General features: G+C 38.1%; 1 protein-coding gene across 2 annotated transcripts in view; it reads right to left on the reverse strand.

Moving 5' to 3' along the window:
* GTF2E1 (general transcription factor IIE subunit 1) overlaps positions 1-20,820 on the reverse strand; it is a 44,104-nt gene that overhangs the window by 15,545 nt on the left and 7,739 nt on the right. For both annotated transcript variants that reach the window (XR_006965705.1, XM_047099712.1), the window contains exon 3: positions 5,486-5,687. Coding sequence is in view for 1 of the 2 variants with exons in the window: in XM_047099712.1 (XP_046955668.1) it covers positions 5,486-5,687 (202 nt within the window). In the remaining variant the exon portion in view is untranslated. The remainder of the gene's footprint in view (positions 1-5,485; positions 5,688-20,820) is intronic.

The raw sequence follows: 20,820 nt of genomic DNA on the forward strand, positions 1-20,820 counted from the left end.
ACTTAAGGAGAAGAGACAATAATAAAGGTGACATAATCCACTTAAAGACACTAGTCTGGCAAAAATCCCTGTTATACCTTTCATGAGTACTTTGTTTAAAAACAAAAAAAAAAACCCAAACAAACAAAACATGTTACATTTTTAAAACACTCTCTCACCTGAACCAAGAATGATTCAAAGTGGTTCTGTGTGTTTTTCCTCTGTGTGTGCCGAGAAGCTAGCAAAGTATTCTACAAAACCAGCCTCAACTTAGAATTAATGTTCCCCTCTTGCTATTCACCAAATAAGGCATATCATTATGCACAATTAACTTCTTTTCTACTGAGTTGTATCTTTCCATTTCTGTACCTATGCTGACTCTTGTATCCATCCCCAACCATTATTTCTACCCTGCAGTAACCATGATCTATTTCTCAGTCTATTTTGTTTTGCTTTTTACTTCTGCCACCCATGATCTTCTTAGCCTGTTCCAGGCCTGATCATTCCTTATCTTTCTCTAGTCACTGATGTTATCTCCTATTAGTTAAGTTTTCAGTCTTTCTGCTATTCCCTGTTTTATCTGCTTGTTTCACTTTCAGTCCATTCCACATTCTTTTGAATGTACTTGATTGTGTGTCTAGGCTTATGCCTGGTCTTTCTCTGCCTGCTACTGATACTTTTTTTGCATCAGCTTCTATGCATAGAACTCCCTCCATCTCTGTTTAGAAAGCTATGTTTTATCCCTATGAACTATCTTCATGTTTCATGAACTACCTGCTTATTTAGTGCCTGCTCTGTATCTTTTCTGACACCTTTTGCTGTATTCCCTCAAGTATCTATTGACAGATTCTTGTAGCCCATTTTTCCTTTACTTCTCTTCCATTTTCCTCTGAATCTCTTCCATGGATCCTAGACTGTGTGGAGCCCTGTCTCATCTCAGCCTAATGAACACTTCTTCATTGGCTTTATGTCCTGTATTTCTCTCTCTCAGAAATCATTCACTATTTTCCCTTCTCTTTGGTCCTACATCATTTCTGCTTACTACATTGCTCTTCTTCCTGGGCCCGCTAACATCTACTTGAGTTTTTTGTTTGTTTTGTTTTGTTTTGACTACATGCTTATGCGAGATTTCTGTGATGTAGATCTCTGCTTGGCCCATTACATCTCAACCTAGGAACACTGTGTCTAATCACCCTCTGGAGGTAATCATGGGCTTATTCTATCCCTCCTGTTCTCCCTCTGGATATTTACAAGCTCACTGCCACTTTTGCTATCAAAAAAATGTGCTCTTTCCAGTTGTCCAAACCATTCTGATCCGTGCCTCTGGCTGTGCCATTCTGTCTCACAGACTTTGTCCCAGTTATCTGCTCTCCCACTCTGACTCTGGGGCTACTAGGCATCTCTCTGTACCCAATCTGTCTATTTGCACCTTGTAGTTTAAAAGTCTTGTTACGGTTGCAATTAACTGGTTTCTTCCTACCTTTTCTTTCTTACTGCATTCATCTAATATTACTTTTTGCACTCTTTACTATGTATGTCTCAATTTAATCCATATCTGTTCCTAGTCACTCTCATAGCTATCTCCTTCCTAGTTCCATGTTGTCTTCTAAAAGGCTATGTCACTGCCTCCGCTATAATCTGACTCTGCTTGCTCTGGTATATAAGTTGCTTTTTGAATTTTGGTCTCCCTTGTGCATATACTTTCCTTTCTCATCTCTTCTCTCTTCTCTGAATACAATGATCTTCATTTATATGTTTCTGTGCTCCCTCTATATTCTGACCCTCTCCTTTCTCACTTAGTTTCCTGGACTCCTTTTAATGTCTCTTCTGTCCTTAGCGAAAATCCTTATCTTGCTGTACTGAGCCGGTCTGTCCCAAACGTGCCTCCCTGAGCTAGCCTTATGCCTTTTCTGTCTCCACGCACTCAATTTTTCTCTAGCTCTGGTCTGGCCAACTATATCCCTGCCCTTATCTGTCTCCTTCATCCAGACTCTTAGATGACTTACTCTTTCTGAAGCTATTGTTTCTTGCTATAAAATCTAGAATACATAGTATTCATCTATGCTCTATCTTTAGCATTAAGTCTGAAACCTATCTTCTGAAGGTCAACAAGTATTCAGTACTTGAGTAGAGAAGAACAAGAAGAGTGAAGGAAAAGAAGAGGACATTTAAAACAAATATTAGCAGGAGATTACTTTTAAAAAGTCTTTGTTTTCAGTACTTCATTGTAGAAACTAAATATCGGTTTTACTCCAGTTTGAAGCAGGAAGTATTTGACCACAAGTTAAACCAATTTTTAAATTTGGAAAACATTTTTTAAAAGGTATTTTTAACCAGAGAGAATTGACTGTACAGATTTTTATCTCTACCTTCACCACAGTTACAGACAAATCTAAATTATCAGCAAATGTGACACTAAAGAAAACCCAGATGAGACAGGTAGGTTCACCTCTTCTGCATATTTAAATTTCGTCTATGGAAAAAATGTACACATTCTACTTAAAGATGACAAAAGTGACAATTCAGTTTTGAATCTTTTTACATTATCTAAGAAATTTTAGAACTTTCAAGACATATAACTCACTCGGGTGAGGGAGGACTATTATTTCAAACTAAAATTTTAAAGATCTTCAAGGTGACTGTTAGGTAACATGACAAAAAAAAAAAAAAAGAGATTACTGAAAAGAATTCCACTTAAGAAAGACAGAAAGACTTTAAATATCACCAATGGGTTGACTTGCTAAAGGGCTATAACCGTCCATCAGCTCTTAGGTTAAGTCTACCCACAGCCCTTCACAGGGGCCTTCAGTTTTCTAACCTGGGGATAAGCTAGAATTTAGTTGGTTACAGATCAGTAACCAAACTAAATTGTCTTTTTTTTTTTTAATCAATGAATTACTATCATCTCTGAGCGCTCATGCCACTCTACTGATGTTTCTTTTCTTATGCCTAAGGCAAAACAGCTATTACAGAACCGTTATCCTCCAAAACAGATCCTACAGTACAGAAATGCTAAATCCATACCCCTTTCAAGATGTCATATCCAGGCAGTGGAGTTTGTCAAATGCGTGGTGAGGCCATCTCCACCAGGGTAACACCTTTTAACCTAGTTCCAATGGTCCTTCTCCTGACCACATGGAAACAACTGGACTTAGTTCTGGCTGGCAGTTCCAGATATCCCATTCTATCTCTCTTGCCTGCCCCCATTTCTGCCTTTCTTCTCTAGTGACCAACCTGTTGGAGAGCCTTTCCTGATCATTTATTTCCTTTATTTCCTGATCCTTCTTCATCCCTGAAGTAACCATCATTCCTAAGGAGAAACCAGGTGACTAGATACAGAGCTGCTGTTGGGCCTCTAGCATCACTGTACCACTAAGATTTGTCTCTGGTATGGAGTGAGGGATATCTAAATAAATGTCCTGGAATGGAGGTGAATTGCAGTAGGAGGGGAATATTAGAGGCATGATGTCAGTGGTGGTGGTGAAAGAATGCTATCATAGTGGGAAAGCATCTTCATAAACAGGAAAATAACTGTACTCAGAGGAGGAAGCACAAGAATAATCTGCAGATAGAATTACATTGTGTAGAAAACAATTAGAGAATGTTGAGGTATATTTCAACATGAAATAACCCACAGGCTTAGAAAATTACGCTTTTGCAAAATCAATTTGCCTCATAGGCTTCTGCATCAGAGTTACAGTATTACAGAAGTCAACAGAAAAAGATATACAAAATAAATACTTGATAAGAGACCAAAGGCCAGTAACAAAAATTTAAGGCTATCTGTGATGTGGATGATACTAGTTGCCTACCAATTGTGGTTTCTCTCTTTGCTTATTGGTCTTATTCAAATACAGATGGCTGTTTGCTCCAAAGGACTCAGGGGCCTTCCCCAGCCCTAGGAGGTAAACCTTAACTAGTCTAAATACCAATCATGTGATCTCACTACCTTTGCCAGATTCTGGTTTAGAAATATACATATAAATAATTCTGGCTAGTGAGATGTTAGGATAGGGTAGGATGAAGGTTGTACTCTGGGAAAGCCTTCTTCAATCTTAAATTAGGACACCAGGAAGAAACAGTCTCTCTTTCTACATTTGGACATTTTCTTCTACATGTGATACCTATAAAGACACAGCCATCTTAGGCTAGCTCCCCTCATGGTTCCATGAGGACAACCAATAGGCCGAGTACAGCAGAGTATAAACATAGATCCTTGAGGATATAACCGAGCTGTGAAATTAATTGAACTGTACTACCTCAGCACTTCTGGTCACACTAGACAGATTTTTCTTACTGAATGTTCAAGCTACTTTTTGTTTGGTTTTCCATAATCACAGGTAAAGGCATCCTAACTGACCCATGATGCCAGACTAGAAAATTAGTAACAACATATAAATACAAAAGTTTCTATACAATTGGATTGTTTTTTAACTATCCAAAAGAAACTCAATTTGCTCAGGACTCCAGAACTGGCTTTTCTATAATATTAGCACCAGAGCATATAAAATACTGAGAGCACTCCTGAACAGCATACAGTTATAATTGCTACGCAAGGGTATAAACTCTAAGGCCTTAGGTGGACACTAGAAAGAAGAAAGAAATGCGGTAGAGTAGGAAAACACCCCCTAACTCCAATTCACATTTATGATTTTCTTATAAGAATATAAACCACTTTCTGCAGTATGCCAAAACTAAGGTTGCTTCTGTAATTCAAACATTAAGGTATACTAATAAAAACAGGGAGCCACAGTAAAAAGTATTAACACATTAAAAAGAAGGTATTATCTCATATGTCACACCTACTATACTTTACTTTCAAAGAAGTTGCATTGAAAACTAAGGAAGGCAAGAAATGTAAGGTTAAAATGCTTCAAAGAAAAAAAAAAGCTGGGGCACCTGGGTGGCTCAGTCGGTTAAGCATCCGACTTCAGCTTAGGTCATGATCTCATGGTTAGTGGGTTCGAGCCCCACATTGGGCTCTGTGCTGATAGCTCAGAGCCTGGAGCCTGCTTCAGATTCTGTGTCTCCCTCTCTCTCTGCCCCTCCCCTTCTCGTGCTCTGTGTGTCTCTCTCTCTCAAAAATAAATAAATATTTTAAAAAGTTTAAAAAAAAAAAGAAAAAACAAATGCTGTATTCTTTAAAGAACTTCATCCTTCAGAACTTGGCTAGGAAAATTCAAATATCCCCAAGAGGCACCACCAATTTAGGATTAGCTAACAACTGGCTGAGTTGCAGCAGGTCAAAGCCGAGTGAACAGTTGAAGTCAAACTTGACTATTTAAAGATTTTGCCTAAGGCCCACACTGCTCTGCATTCAGTACAAACAACTTTCATCACGGGCACAATAAGACAAATGTGGTAGAGCTGAGAATCTATGTAACATGCGTCTTTAGTCTCCTGGGTAGATTACTTACTCACCTCTGCTCCCCAAAGTACAGGTGGTTAAAACAAGGGCAAACTTAAAAGTGTTCTTCGTAAGAGCACAGGGCCTACATTCACTCACCTTTGTTTTAAGGCTGGTATTTCTGTGGGTTCTGGCTCAAGTATTTCATAGGCTAAGTTCACATCCTCTGTTTCCCGAAGCAAAGCATAAATGGGCTCAATTTGTTCATTAAATCTTGCCAAAAGTGTGCGTGCATCTTTTTTGGGCATTGCTGATTCATCTTCTTCTACCTCTGTATGGCAAAAAGTACAGCGGAAAGTTCCTACAGAGAAAACAAAAGTCTCAGGTCAGGCAAGATAAATTCTCAAGACTAGCCTTTAGCAAACAGTTTATATCTCCATCCCCCTCTAGCATGTTATTATTAAAACCTTCAAATACAGAGAAGTTGAAAGAATTTTATAGTGAACATCCCTGTGCCCACCAACGAGATTCTACAATCAACATTTATCATGTATCTTTCCATCTATCATTTTTTAAATCCATTTTAAAGTAATTTCACCTTTAAATGCAGCACAGCAAAGTTTTTAATCATATTTATAACATGTTTACACTTATTTTAACTTAAAACCAAAATCTTTACAACTGACCACTGAAACCTGCACCCTTCTCCAACAGCTTTCCTTTTGCACATTACAAACTGGGGCCTGCATTATGAGGAAAGCCAGGTAAATATCTAAAGCCAAGTCTCTAGGCATCCTGTACATTGTCAGAGGCTATTTCTTCAAACTTATTAACCATTTGTATCTAACAAATTTAACCTATCCCTTTCCAAATTAAAGTTCAAGAAGTCTTTATTTTTCTTATTTCTATATCCCTCACATTGAACTTGTAACTAAATTAGTAGTAATTCCTTAGAATTCCTTAGAACATCTCAGATTTTTCATTTCTGCTGTCATTTCACTAATCTAGGCCCCCACGACTCAGCCTGAAATAGCTGCCTTGATCTGGTCTTTGGCCCCCCCACCCCCACGTTCTTGACTCTCCAACTCCAAGAACTTTCGTCCTATGCCACCACTTTTGTCCTCTCATCCTCCTGCTCTTCTTAAAGTCTATCCAGTGTCTGAATTTCTAAAGTCCACAGCATCCAATCTAAATTTCTCATCCTAATACTCAAACCCTGTATAATTTGACCCCAAAACATCAAAACCCAACCACAGTCCTTGACCTGCCAAGTAAATTCAAACACTTGAGAGATGATATCCTAGACATTAATATTTATTTTATTTGTATAGTGCTTTCTGTATATAAAATGCTTCCGTGTACACTTTTTGATCTTATACTAATTCTCTAAAGTGATATCAGAACTGAGGCTCTGAGGAGTTTTGTGACTGGTCTGAAGTCACACAGCCAATAAAAGTAGTTACAGCAGCTGTTGTATATACCTTGTACTTACTAAATTATTGCCAACACTGTAAGGCTAGTGTAATTATTGACCATTTAAATCTAAAATTCAGAGATTCTAAGGTGTTAAGTAACTCGCTCAAGATCAGACAACTACTAATTGTGTGTAGGGGGCAGGATTCAAACCCAAACTATTATGCTGAAACTTATATTCTTACACTACATAACAGTCCACACCACTAATCCCACTTGGATCTCCAGTTTGGTTCTTATCCCCAAAGCCAGAGATATGCATCCTTCATTTCTAACCCAATTTATTTGCGGGATTAAGAGAGATCACCTATGTCCTTAGTGCCTGGTGCACAGTAAGCACACAAACATTTAGTTTTAAAAAGCTCTGTATGTGATTGATACATAACCCCCTCCAACCCCTCTTTTCCTGGTAAGGAATAAGTAAACTAGGTATCTCTGCCTCAACATAACACTAGATCCTACTGACATATTTCAAGTAGAATAAGTTTCTTTGCTGCTCCTCACACACAAACAGCCAATATCATGTAAATTCTTTGTTTACATACCCTGTCTAAAATACTCTTCATCCATCTTCCTACTGCCAAAATGGTACCCGATCTTTTACATCTATTCCAAATAAATGAGAAAGAGAAACAAAAGCAGCTCCTCACAGCTGGGACATGGCCTAGCACTCATAGCTAGGTTGTGATATTTTTCTGTCAAACAGAATCTCACAGATCACCAACATCAGACAAGGTCTTCTGTGTCCATGATGGGAGTGAGGCAAAACCAAGCCTGTCTGAGTCTGAGTCTGAGTACAGACAAAAGCAAGGTCTCTGTACAACCATAAAAAAATCCCAGCTAACATGAATGAATGCTTCTTTACCAATTACACTTCTAGCTTCACCCTGTCCTCTTCTCCTAGAAAAGATTTCTTAAAACACCCAATCACAGAATTATCCCTACTCTTTAACAGCACCCAAAGCAAAGCAAAGCAAACCAAACCCCCACCATTTCCCTAATCCTCCCCAAATTACCTAACAAAAACCCAAATTCTCTAAGTCTGTCCAGCTTGGTCTTACTGAGACACTCCAGGTTCCTCATGATGTATGGATTCCCTTGCTACAGAAAGCATCAATAAACCCAACTTTGTTTACCTATGGGTGTGCACCTGATGGTCTTTGACTAATGGACACCAGAATAAAGACTCTAGCTTAAGTAACTAGACAAGGATACTATTTACCAATTAAAGAAAGAGAGAAAGAACAGGGTTTTTTTTGCTTTGTAGGGAAAAGATTAAAAGTTGCTTTTTATATCTGAATCCATATATACCAATGGCCATCAAAATGGATATGTTAGAAGCCAACTTATAATAACTGCTTAGAGCTCAAGAATGGGGGTTAGAAATTCTGACAGGAGAATCAACAACATGGAGGTAACTAAAGCCATTAAGCAGATCTGAGTAGCCAAAAAGGGTAATAGGAGGGAGCAGCATAGAAAGTCAAGGTATAAACCCAAGGAAAGAAGAAGCCTTGAGACAAATGGTACAACCAGAGGGACAGGACAGTGTTTCAAGGAGGAAATGGTGTGGTGTTAATTTTTCAAGATCAACAAGAATAGAAAACCAGCTTTTACATTTAGTAACAAAGGATAATGAGTAACCTTAGCTAGAGAGGTTTTAGTTGGTATGCTCTCTTATTCTCTGACTATTCCTGGCTGCTTCAGCCTCTTCTCTTCAACAGAAATATAAATATAAACTATGTGAAAGTGAAAAATCATTTAAGTGAGGTCTAAAATCAGCTCTCAAATACTTGAATTAAAAAAAAAAAAAGAAAACCACACTCAGGGCACCTGGGTGGCTCAGTTGGTTGGGTGCCCCACTTCAGCTCAGGTCATGATCTTGCAGTCTGTGAGTTCAAGCCCCACATTGGGGTCTGTGCTGACAGCTCAGAGCCCGGAGCCTGCTTTGGATTCTGTTGTCTCCCTCTCTCTCTGCCCCTCCTCCGCTCACACTCTGTCTCTCTCAAAAATAAATAAACATTTAAAACAAAAGTTAAGGGGAAAAAACACACTGATGTAGGACTTCCATCACTGTTGAAAGACTGGCACTTACAGAGACCACCACTGAGAACTAGAGAATACTGCAGAAAAATTATCTAATTCAGTAGCTTTCAAAAATACTTTTAAAGGAAAAAATCCCCTTCCGTAAGTCAAGAAGTACCTAACAGATAAACCTAAAAGCAAGTGCTCTGGTGAGGCGCAGAAAGACATTTAAGACAAATGGGAACACTATAAATCCTCTCAATGTATGTCTTCAAAGCATCACTACCCAGCCTCCTCAATGTCTTGCACCAGACACTTTGTTTACTCTGCTGGGAATGTTTTCCCTCCACATAGTCAAATGGCTAGTCTCCTAACTTAACTTCAGGTCTTTACTTAAACGTCACCTCAGTGAGGCCTTCCTTAGCCAACTGTATCTAACATTTCACCACTGCCCTATCCTTTTTTTTTTTAATTGTTTTTCTCCTTTTAATGTTTATTTTTGAGAGAGAGAGTGTGGGGGAGGGGCAGAGAGAGAGGGAGACACAGAATCCGAAGCAGGCTCCAGGCTCTGAGCTGTCAGCACAGAGCCTGATGCAGGGCTCAAACTCACAAACCACAAGATCATGACCTGAGCTGAAGTCGGATGCTTAACTGACTGAGCCACCCAGGCGCCCCATGCCCTATCCTTTTTTTCCCCTTAACATTTGTCACCATCCAACACATATTATTTATCTAGTTTATTAGATTATTTATCATTAAAATTATCATGTTACAACCAAAGTTTTTAAAAAAATCCTCACAAATATCCCATTTCTTTTGAAGACAGCATATATATTCCAAACTTCAGCTTCAAGTAAACAAATCAACACGCTTGTCAGTGTAGCTCCTCCATATAAAATAGCAATGCTTTTATTTGGGGAAAAGAGAAAGAAAAAAAGATTACGGTTATAGAATATAATTTCAGAATAACAGTCTTTTAACCCCCCTAAATGGGGGGAAAGAGAAGACAGTATGTAGCCATAAGGAATTCTAGCCTCACCCAGGTAAGTTTCCAGAGCCAGGCTTAATTGAAACCAAGATTTAACAAGAGTTATTTACAGCAGGGCTATTTTGCAGTTCTGAAAAGAGTGCCTTTTATATTACTGTCGAGAACTGTGGAAGATCTGAGATTTTTACCCTACTTGTAAGCTACCAAGTTACCCTGTGGTTTCATGGATGCTGGAGAAAGACATAAGACTTCTAGGTCAGAAACAAAGAACTTTATCACTCATGGCAATAGCAATAGCCAGTGTCAGCTTTTGTGCCAATTCCCTGAGCCCCAATTCCCACTGGGTGATGCAAAGAGGGCCAGGTGACAACTGTACAGGCAGTGGGTTATGTTACAGGAGACTCGGAAGTTCCTGAACTATTTTATATTGGGCAAAAACATGCCTGTCCTCTGCTCTAGAGGGTGATGCTATATTTATTATCTTGGACACTAAGAAAGCATGGTGTGGAGAAAGACTCTATTTTTATTATTCTGAACAATAAGCAAACTTACCCTTGCTAAGGAGAGAAGCAATATATATTCCAAGGCTGCTCACTATATAAACATCCATGGAAAAAATAGTCCCAAAAAAAGGCGGTTGGTACCTCTGCTTGGAAGACATGCATATCGTGACAAAATCATGAAGTACTGTTTCCCAACAATTATCATGTCTGGCAAACATTACAAGAGGAAGAGTTGCCTGACATCTTGAGTCCTATGTTTACCACAAAACACAGTTGTAAACAAGAACCAGCCTGTCAAAAGCCAGATCTGGCATCCAAGAAGAAAAATAAGAAATTCTGTATTTTATGGGAAAAGACTTAAGACTACCTTAACATACCAGCAGCATTTTTATAAATTTCAGGACACATTAAAAAATGCAAATCAACTTTCCAAAAATCAGAGGTGGCAGTGGAGGAGGTTCGTGGGGGGTTACTTAGTACACTTAGTAGAAGGGTATTTCTGAGTGGGTGGTGGTAAACACACATTGACACAAAATCTACCCTCAAGAAGCTTAAAGTTTAGTAGAGATGAAAGATATCTGGAGATAAACATCTGGGATCAGTGTGAAAATAAAGCACATTAAGTGTCCGGGAGTTCAAAGAACTATGACTTCTAGCTGAGAGCACAATGGAAGGTGGACCGTTTAAGGTAGAATTTACAAGAAAAGCAATTGTTACAGAGATCAAGGGAAGGGGAGGAGAACAGGACATTCTAGATCATAAGAGAAGGTAGTTGAAAATAATACTCAACTGTAGTTTCAGTATAGTTAGGAATAGAGGTAATAAGAAGAATGGTAAAAAACAGAATTAACAAGATAAACTAGGGTGGTCATAGTGAATCTTAAATGCCAAGCTTCATTATGACTTTATTCTTGAGTAATAGGAAAGTGATCAAAAGATTTTGAGAAAGAACATGAGATCGTCAAAACTGACATTTATAAATATTGATCTTAGTGGCTTGAGATGGTCTTCCAACAAGCAGCCAGTTCTTAACTGAGTGTTAACATAAAAATTATTTTTAAATAATAATAATTTTTAAATAATACCCAGGCTCTGCCAAGAGATGCTGACTCAATAGGTCTGGAGTGTGCTCGGGAATATAAATTTTAAGAGTTCCACAAGGAATTTTAACAAATACTCCTGGTGGAGAGCTGCTGTTAAATAATCAATATGATAAATACCCAACTCTTCTTGTAACTGGACCACTCTGCACTATGTAGTGTGTACAGAAGGTACTACTTAAGCGTGAGAGAAGAAACAAGTTGAAACTCAGAGCTCTGTACCACCTTTCCTTTCAAGACCAAGGCAAAAATTGGCAACAGCGAACCAAGCTACAGAAGAGGGAACATGCAAGCAAGATTTAAGAATGTGGCAAGAGGGTGAAATGAGTCCTCAAAGACTCTTAGGCAAAGCATAATAAATGATGGGATTAGGAGAAAAATAAGAGTTCAGTGATAACACATTTGATCATCTACTCTTAGAAACCACAAAAGAACAAAGACAACTATTCACAAATATTCCCATGTGTTCATCACAGCCAAGTCTGTGACAACAGTATTTTCCAAATAGAACATATGAGGGAATAAAGACTCAGAGTCTCAAGTTTACCAGGTCATAACTTAAAAATAAAAATCACTCAGCTTGGATTCAAATATAAATTTCTGACTCAAAAAACTAAACGAACTTCACCATCCTGAATTACGTGTCCCTTTCCCTACCTTCTATTATCCCCGCTGGCTACAATTGAGCAAACTTCCTCCAGGTACATACATAGGCTCTAATTTCTTAAAATACAAAACAGAAGGAGAGAAGATTTGTAACAAATAATTTATTTAACAAACATTAAGTGCCTATCACATGCTAAGCACTTACTCAGCTAAGTCTTTTTTCTTCTTTTTTTTCTTTTTTTTAATGTTTATTTTTGAAAGAGAGACAGAGCGCGAGCAGGGGTGGTCAGAGGCAGCCCTAGACACAGAATTAGAGCCCAGAGCCCCATTCGGGGCTTGAACTCACGAGCAGTGAGATCATGACCAGAGCTGAAGTCAGACACTTAACCAGACTGAACCACCCAGATGCCCCTACTCAGCTGAGTCTTAATGCATCAGCTTCACCAGAGAATCAAAACACATCCAGTTGTAGATAACTAAAAGGAATCGAAAGTAGGGAGGAAAAGGTCTTTTACAAATAGATATTTCAAAACTATATTTTAGGGTTGTCTATTTTGTAGTACATGAATGACTCAATTCTATGACTCAGGGCTCTTCTAATGAAGTTATCACCCCAAAATGAGAAAAGAAATGGAGACCTAACTGTGGGCATGAGAGGGAGGAGGAGGAAGAAGGGAAAGAAGTGGTTTATATCATTTTAACTTTCTCCCAAAATAACAAAATGTAAAAACAAATATGAATTGAGGGCAGGGGAAAGGGTTAGGGAGGGGAGAGAAGGGCTGGAAACAAAAGAAAAAAAAAAACAAAATTCAAACAACGTTTTTCTTTTGCTCAACACAGGAGAAAATTTATTATGCTGGCCAACGTCTTCCACTTAACTGCTTCCAACACATTACTCATTTTAGCAAACATCATACTTATTTTAATTATGTGAGTATTCAACTAAGGGTACAGTAAATACAAATAAAACCAAAGTGAAAAAAATGTTTATCTTCCTTAGTCTGAAAAAAAGAAAATGTTTTAGAAATGTATCATAATTGAGGAAAAGGGCAGAAGATATGAGTCAACTCCCTAAACAATTAGACATTATTTAGGATTATGTTTTTTCCTTCTTCATTCTGGTATACATCATCAGTTTAATGCCCAGAATTCACTGTCAAAGATTTGCCATAGTATTAATTGCAAATGGAATATTATTCAGCTATTTTTCTATTAAAAAAATTTTTTAAAGTCCAATTGCTTTGATATAGCACAGGTGCTGCAACACTGAAGCAGGAGTCATGTTGCAGCCCTCAAGGGGCTAGTCATGTTGCAAGTCATGTTGCAAATCCTCAAGGCTAGCCAAGGAAACAGAGATCAGGTGGGTATCTGCTGTGCACAGCCCTCACCGCACAGCCCTCACCCCAGCACAGTGGGACTGATGTCCAAAAGATTTCCTACCTTTTGGCCTTCCTAAGTCTAGGAAGCTGCTTTTGTAGAGCTCACATTGTAGTGAGGAATTAGTCAAGACAAAAAAAAATAATAAATAACATGAGGTGTTGATAAGTATAATAAAGAAAAAGCAAGAAAAGAGGATAAAGATAAAGGAGGGCAATGGAAAGGGGTATGCTCTATTACATATGAAACTTGAGGAAGGCCCCTCTGATACAGCAAGTGAGATGAGGTTTGAAACATGTAATGGAGCCAGCCAGTCATGCAGATATTTGGCAAGAGAAAATAGCATGAAAAAGGCAAGTAAGTTGTGTTAAGGACTGTGACTTTTCTGAATGAGGGGAGAAGCCTTTGGAGGGTTGTGAACAGAAGAGTGATAGAGTCTAATATGCTTTTTAAGAAGGGTCACTGGCTACTATGACAATCAGTCCAAATGGGCAGCAAGAATGAAAGCAAGAAGACTAAGAATGGTGCGAAATCTAAGCAAGAGATAATGGCTAAGATAACTTTTCTGGACAATCCTGTGAAAAAACTAAATAAGGTCCTTTCTCACTCAAAAAACTTCCAGGAAAAAACAAAATAAAATAAGGGGCAATTAACAGTTCCATGTTAAAACCAAGTAACTAGTGAGATAAAGAGGAAACTACAAAACTTCAAGACATATCACTAACATATGGGATTAATTTTACCACAATGTAAGAATCCAACCACCATATACCCTAGGAAGCATATTTGGGCAGTTTCCCTTCCCACTGAATATTTTATGGATTACGTATACATGGGGAAAGGGAGTGAACTGGAAGCTTGGGAAAATAAAACTGACAAAAAATGTAAATATTATTCTCCATTATGCCATAAAGTGTTTCTGAAGATAGCATAAACAAAGCATATTTTCTACATGAACACTACTATAAACCAATAGTTTCAATTCTTAACCAAGGGCTTTCAAATTAACCCAAAGTGACCAACATTATCCTCTAAAAGAAATGATAAAACCCTAGCCTCTATATACTTTAAAATATCAACTATTCGGGGCACCTGGGTGGCTCAGTCGGTGGAACATCCAACTTAGGTTCAGGTCATGAACTCACGGTTCGTGAGTTCGAGTCCCCATGTCAGGCTCTGTGCTGACAGCTCGGAGCCTGGAGCCTGCTTCGGATCCTGTGTCTCCCTCTCTCTCTGCCCCTCCCCAACTTGCGTTCTGTCTGTCTGTCTGTCTCTCTCTCTCAAAAATAAACATTAAAAAAAAATTCGTTTTAAATATCAACTATTCTCCAAACCAAAGGGTGCTCTGAAATTAGAGTTGAGAGGTTTCTCAACCATATATGGTATAGAAAAGACTGAACTTACCATTTTCCACATGCTAAAAAAAAAGGCCTAGAATGATTATAGGATTCACCCAAGCGAATAATTACTAACATCATAACCCAAGACTAGAACTCAAGACTCTGGAATCCTAAAACATTGTCATTTTACTGTTTTATAGCCATTGCTTAAAAAAACTAAACAAAACTTATGAAAATGACATGGCAACTGAACACACTAATTTTGCAAAAGGACCCAATGTAATAAGTATCTTAAAAAACCCTGACAATACTATCAGAAGTTGACCAATATTTATTAACCATAAGCTGTTAAAACGACAACATACTTAATCACTTAAAAAAAAAAGAATCACTTTGCTTTCTTACATTTCAAAAGGGGTTGAGGCAGTCAGGTGGGGTTGGGGTGTGAGGGAGAACTGGAAGGGTAACCACAAAACAATAGTTGTTAACACAATGAAAGGTGGTGTGAGTGGGGACTGGGTCGAGTGGAAGCGCACAGAGTGGAAAACCTAGATGTGCCATTTTATTTGACATATTTTTCTACTATTTGGATCCTTAATATGTTTACATTAACATATTAGTTATGTATTTTTAGAAGAAAGGAAACAAATGTTATTTTTAATCCTCCAAAACACTCAACTCCCTCTTAACTAATATGCAAAAGTCACACACTCTTGGGTTATTCTTTGAAAGCATCAAGTCCTTTGTTATAACTTTTATAACTCAAAATATTCAGAGGCAAATGCATTAAAATGTTAGTCTCAAAAATCACCTTTTATTCTAATTTCTAAACTTTATTTCATAAAGCAAATTTCTTCAGTTTAATTGGGCAAGGGGAAATGTATGGAAAAAGGAACTGCTATTATAAAATAGCAACAGACATAACAAGAACATAGTTATATATTTCCTATAATTATTTGACCTTTAATAAAAAGGTACTTAAAAAACTATCCTTTAACAACTCACTGCAGAACATGTATTAACGCTGTAAAATACTCACTGCTTTGCATGCAGAAGAAAAAAAAGCAATTTTAACAAATTTTTTAATTCAGAAGATCTCAAACATATTTGTGATGTATCTAGTAAAACCCCACACTCTATAACTCAACTTATCAATGAAACTGGCTTCTGTCCTTCCATAAATGGGCACTTGTAGATTTGGTATAATCATACAATATTCTCAGATTCTGGAACTCACTATGAAGGGGAAAAAATATACTATGCCTGGGAGGGAAAACAGCAAATTGAAGTATAGTACTTACATAAATACTAAAGTCTGCAATAAATTATCTAAATTAGGCTTAAATCGAATCCATCTCAACATGCAGTGAGCAGGCAAAAAAATCTGTGGTTTTGATACAATTCTTTGAAAGACCATAATCAATAGGATATTATATGCCAGCATCAAACTAAAGTGCAACTTTTCACAAATTAGCTTCCATATAATCAGCATCAAAATACAAGAAGGATACAACTCACCAAAAGTTTCATTTAAGAAAAAAGCCCTCAAATCCTCATGATCAAAGCAACATAATTTTTTTTTTAATCAGACCTAAAGGTTTTGAAGAGGTGAGAGGGGTAAAAGAGAGAAGACACTTGTTTCTTTACTATCTTTTTGTAACTTTCTGTAAATTGCTTTTATTTTTTAACTTAATAATCGCCTCCCCTTACCCAAAACAAATCCACACTTCTGAGTTTTCCAGTATGCTTTTCTAATGAAACTGTCCTGGGCAAGATTCCAAATCAGCAAATGAGTCAAATAATCCTAGAAATATTTGTGTGTGTGTGTGGTTGGTTGTGTTATTAGCATCTCAGGAATTGAAAATACTGCTTATAAGACATCTCCTGTCCTAAGTAGAAAGAGGTAAGGACAGGAAAAAGTAGCCTGCTGTATGAATATAAACATCATTAACAAGTCTTAAGGAGTCTCACAAATACAGGACCCTAACAGTTGCAAAATATTGGTTAAGGAAATTGAGGAATTTTAATGATATGGGGATCAAGAAACTGATCTGCTTATAAACCAAAAAACTTTACCTGCAGTCACAAGGCAAGAAAGGACTCATGATTTAACCCCAAATTTATATATGAAGATCCCAAGTAGATACGGAGTTTACTTGATATTCCAAGTGACCAGAGACAGTGGAACATTGTAGCTGTTTTTAAGAGTTATTTACCAGACACTTATTTTCTTTCACAGTTAGTTATTAAAGACTCCTTTAACACTAATCCGTCTCTTCTAATACTATTAATACTAATGTATCTCTATTTTCATGGAGCCACACAAAACAAGCTGAATATTCTTTCCTGATACTCAACCTACAACATCCTAGAAATCTATACAGCCCCAGATTTATTACTTGGTACGATCCTCCAAACCCTAGAGTACAGCACAGGCATGTGTAAGTGTACCCACACACACATCATTAGATGAGTTGAGCCAGAAAAATTAATCTCTAAATTCCTATTTCTAAAAACGTATTATATACATAGTTATAAGATTCTTTTTTTAATTTATTCAAAAGTTTATTTAAAATGTGATTCTCGGGGTGCCTGGGTGGCTCAGTTGGTTGAGCGTCCAACTTCGGCTCAGGTCATGATCTCACAGTCCGTGAGTTCGAGCCCCACGTCAGGCTCTTGTGCTGACAGCTCAGAGCCTGGAGCATGCTTCGGATTCTGTGTCTCCTTCTCTCTCTGCCCTTCCCCACTTGTGACCTCTCAAAAATAAATAAATGTAAAAAAAAAATTTTTTTTAATAATAAAAAAATAAATAAATAAAATGTGATTCTCAGTCTCTAGGTAAATTCAGTAATAGGGGCTTCCAAACTATTTCTAATTCAAACACTTAATTTATCTCCTTGGGGCGCCTAGGTGGCTCAGTCGGTTAAGCATCCAACTTCAGCTCAGGCCATGATCTCTCGGTTCATTAGTTCAAGCCCTGTATCAGGGTGTCTGCCATTGCACAGAGCCCGCTTTGGACCCTCTGCCTCTCTCTCTCTCTCTCTGTCTGCCCTTCCCCTGCTTGTATGTGCCCTCTCTCTCTCTCTCTCTCCCAAAAATAAACATTAAAAAATTTTGTTTTTAATTTACATCCTACTGATCCCCGACAAAACTACAGTGCCACATATGCCTTTAAAGAAATACAAAAACCAGGGGCGCCTGGGTGGCTTAGTCAGTTAAGCATTTGCCTCTTGATATCTGCTCAGGTCATGCATGATCTCATGGTTAGTGGGTTCGAGTCCCACATTGGGCTCTGTGCTGAGAGTCAGAGTCTGGAGCCTGCTTCAGATTTTGTGTCTCCCTCTCTCTCTGCCCCTCCCTGCTCTCTCTCTCAAAAATAAACATTAAAAAAATGTTTTAAAAAGAAGTATAAAAACTATATTCTTTCACTCACTATTCCCACTACTGAGAATTCTTCTCAAGGAAAAACTTAAACATTAAAATGCTATATACATAAAAGTGTTCAAAGCATCATATCTATATTAACAAAATATAGATAAAAACAAAGTGCCCAAAAGGGGTGGAAAGGAAAATGAGGGGGGAAAATATCACACCTAGTAAAGCATATTTTGAACACTAGATAGAAACAGGAGAGTTTGGTACATTAAGGAACCAAGAGATTACAAACTATTCTTGGTTACCATTATAATTATAGGTCATATGCAAAAGGATAGTGGTTTGCAGGTAATTTTTTTTCTCTTCAAAATTTCCTCTGGCATTATGGCTGCATTAATTTTTAAATGAAAAATATAAAACTACTTCCATATCATCGAATCTTAAAGGAGAATACAATCTTCCCCTTCCTTTTGGGGAAGCTTGTTGCTGACTTTAACTTAGAAGGGCCATTAACTGAGGTGCCTGGGTGGCACAGTTGGTTACGCGTATGACTCTTGATTTTGGCTCAGGTCGTGATCTCATGGTTTGTGAGATGTAGCCCTACAACAGGCTCTGCACTGACAGGTGCAGAGCCTGCTTGGGATTCTCTCTCTCCCTCACTCTTTGCCCCTCCACTGTGCGTGAGCACGTACCCTCTCTCTCTTAAAATAAATAAACTTTAAAAAAAAAGTGCCATTAGCTAAATCACCCATGGTTGAGACTACTAAAGTAGAAATAGAAATACTAAATCTACCTACATGGCCAGAAAGCTTGCTAAATCTAAAAGATGCTATTTTGCTGATTTGAGGGATTTCATGTCATATGGTCTTTGTTTTGATTACATAAAATTCCCATATTTCACTAAAACAGCTGGTTTTGCCTGATTAAGCTTCTGAAACCAGAGACTAATGGGCAAAGGCTAAGCCATTCCATTTTAATGAAATAAAGTATCTATACATACTGTAACGGAAAAACCTTAGCCTTTTTTCTTTCCATGTAGCAAGAAGCCCAGTTCTTCCCTACTGTGTATTCCTTCCCTGTGTGTCTCCTTTACTAGTCACACACAACACTTCACTTCTGACACTTCTGGTCCCCAAATGTGTGGAGGTTTTACCCCAAGTAATTCCCTGTGACACCAGCTGGATGTCCTAACATTCAACTCAGTTATGGCTACCTGGAGAGAGCATCAGAACCCACAGGCTGAGGGCTTAGTCCTACAATACTGTCCCCTCACCCCAACTTCAGATGCCAGTCACAAGCCCAAGTTACCATGGGTGCTTCTGACCAACCAGCTATAGATAGAAAGTTCCAACGAACAAGCTCCTCCTTGGATTCAGTTAATTTGCTAGAGCAGCACACAGAATTCAGGGATATACTTACTTATGTTTACCAGTTTATTAAAGGATATGATAAAGGATACAGATGAATATCCAGATGGAAAAGATGTGTAGGGCCAACTATTTAGCAAAGCATACCAGGCTTCCCTGTCCTCTCGGAGTGCATCACTCTCCCTGCACCTCTACATGTTCACTAACCTGAAAGATCCCTGAATCCCATACTACTGAGATTTTTATGGAAGCTTCCTCATGCATGGATGATCACTCATCAACTCCATGTTCAGCCCTTCTCCCTTCTCAAGAGAATACGGGGTGGGGCTGAAAATTCCAGGCTTGGTCTTAGCTTGGTCTGTGACCAGCCCTCATCCAGGAGCCATCCAGGACCCACCCAGAGTGACCTCATTAGGACAAAAGACACTCTTATTACCCAGGAAATCACATGGGTTTCAGGAGCCTGTGTCAGAAACAGGGGTCAAAAGCCAAATATTAGAATAAAAGATGCTATTTGTGCTCTTATTACTTAGGAAATGATAAGAGTTTTAGCAGCTCTGCACAAGGACCTGGGAGCAGAGAGCTCACACAGACCAAGCATCAAACATTTGGGGAGAGTTCAACCCAAGAATACTAATGGCAAAATCTAAATGGGAAATATGGAAAGAACCTAGAATCTTTAGGGAAAAGAGAAATGGGGTAAGGAAAGGCTACGAACTGAAGCAAAAAGATCACTGGCTTATGTGAATAAACAATGGTAAAACAATTCTTGCTGAATTCAGAATTTCCTGAGCCTAGAACTTCTGGATACTCATCTAGGAGTCATTATCCTTTGTCCAGTGGCAGGGAGCTGCCCATACACTTGAGTTAAAAACTTTTTTCATGGAAATAATTAAGTCTAGAAAGCTTCAAATCTAATTCCTGAATGCCCCCTAATTACTGATATAAACCACAGTTCAACCTAATAATTGTTGAGATGGAAATGGAGACAAATGCCTATCAGATTCCCCCATCATTTACTCAGAAATATCATCAATCTCCAATAACAACCTGGAAGAAATAGAATAGCTTTGTACAAGACTGGGCTTGAATGAAAACTATAATTCTATCAATTTAAAGAGAGCATAAATATTACAATAGAAAAAGTTCCCTCCTTCTCCTCTGATACACATACCAAATGTTTATTTCCCATCTTCTTTAAAATGGGGGTGGGGCATGAATAAAACAGAGGAAGGGAGCAAAGAGAAAAAGAGACCAAGATTTCTCAGGGGAATGTATAACCAAGGGATGATGTCAAGGCATTACTAGTGAAAAAACAAAACACCAGAACTGACACAAAAACT

The sequence above is a fragment of the Lynx rufus genome, unplaced genomic scaffold (assembly GCF_022079265.1).
Source record: "Lynx rufus isolate CCGP_SWC_20201006 ecotype Redwood Valley unplaced genomic scaffold, mLynRuf1.p SCAF_5, whole genome shotgun sequence".
Lineage (NCBI taxonomy): Eukaryota > Metazoa > Chordata > Mammalia > Carnivora > Felidae > Lynx > Lynx rufus.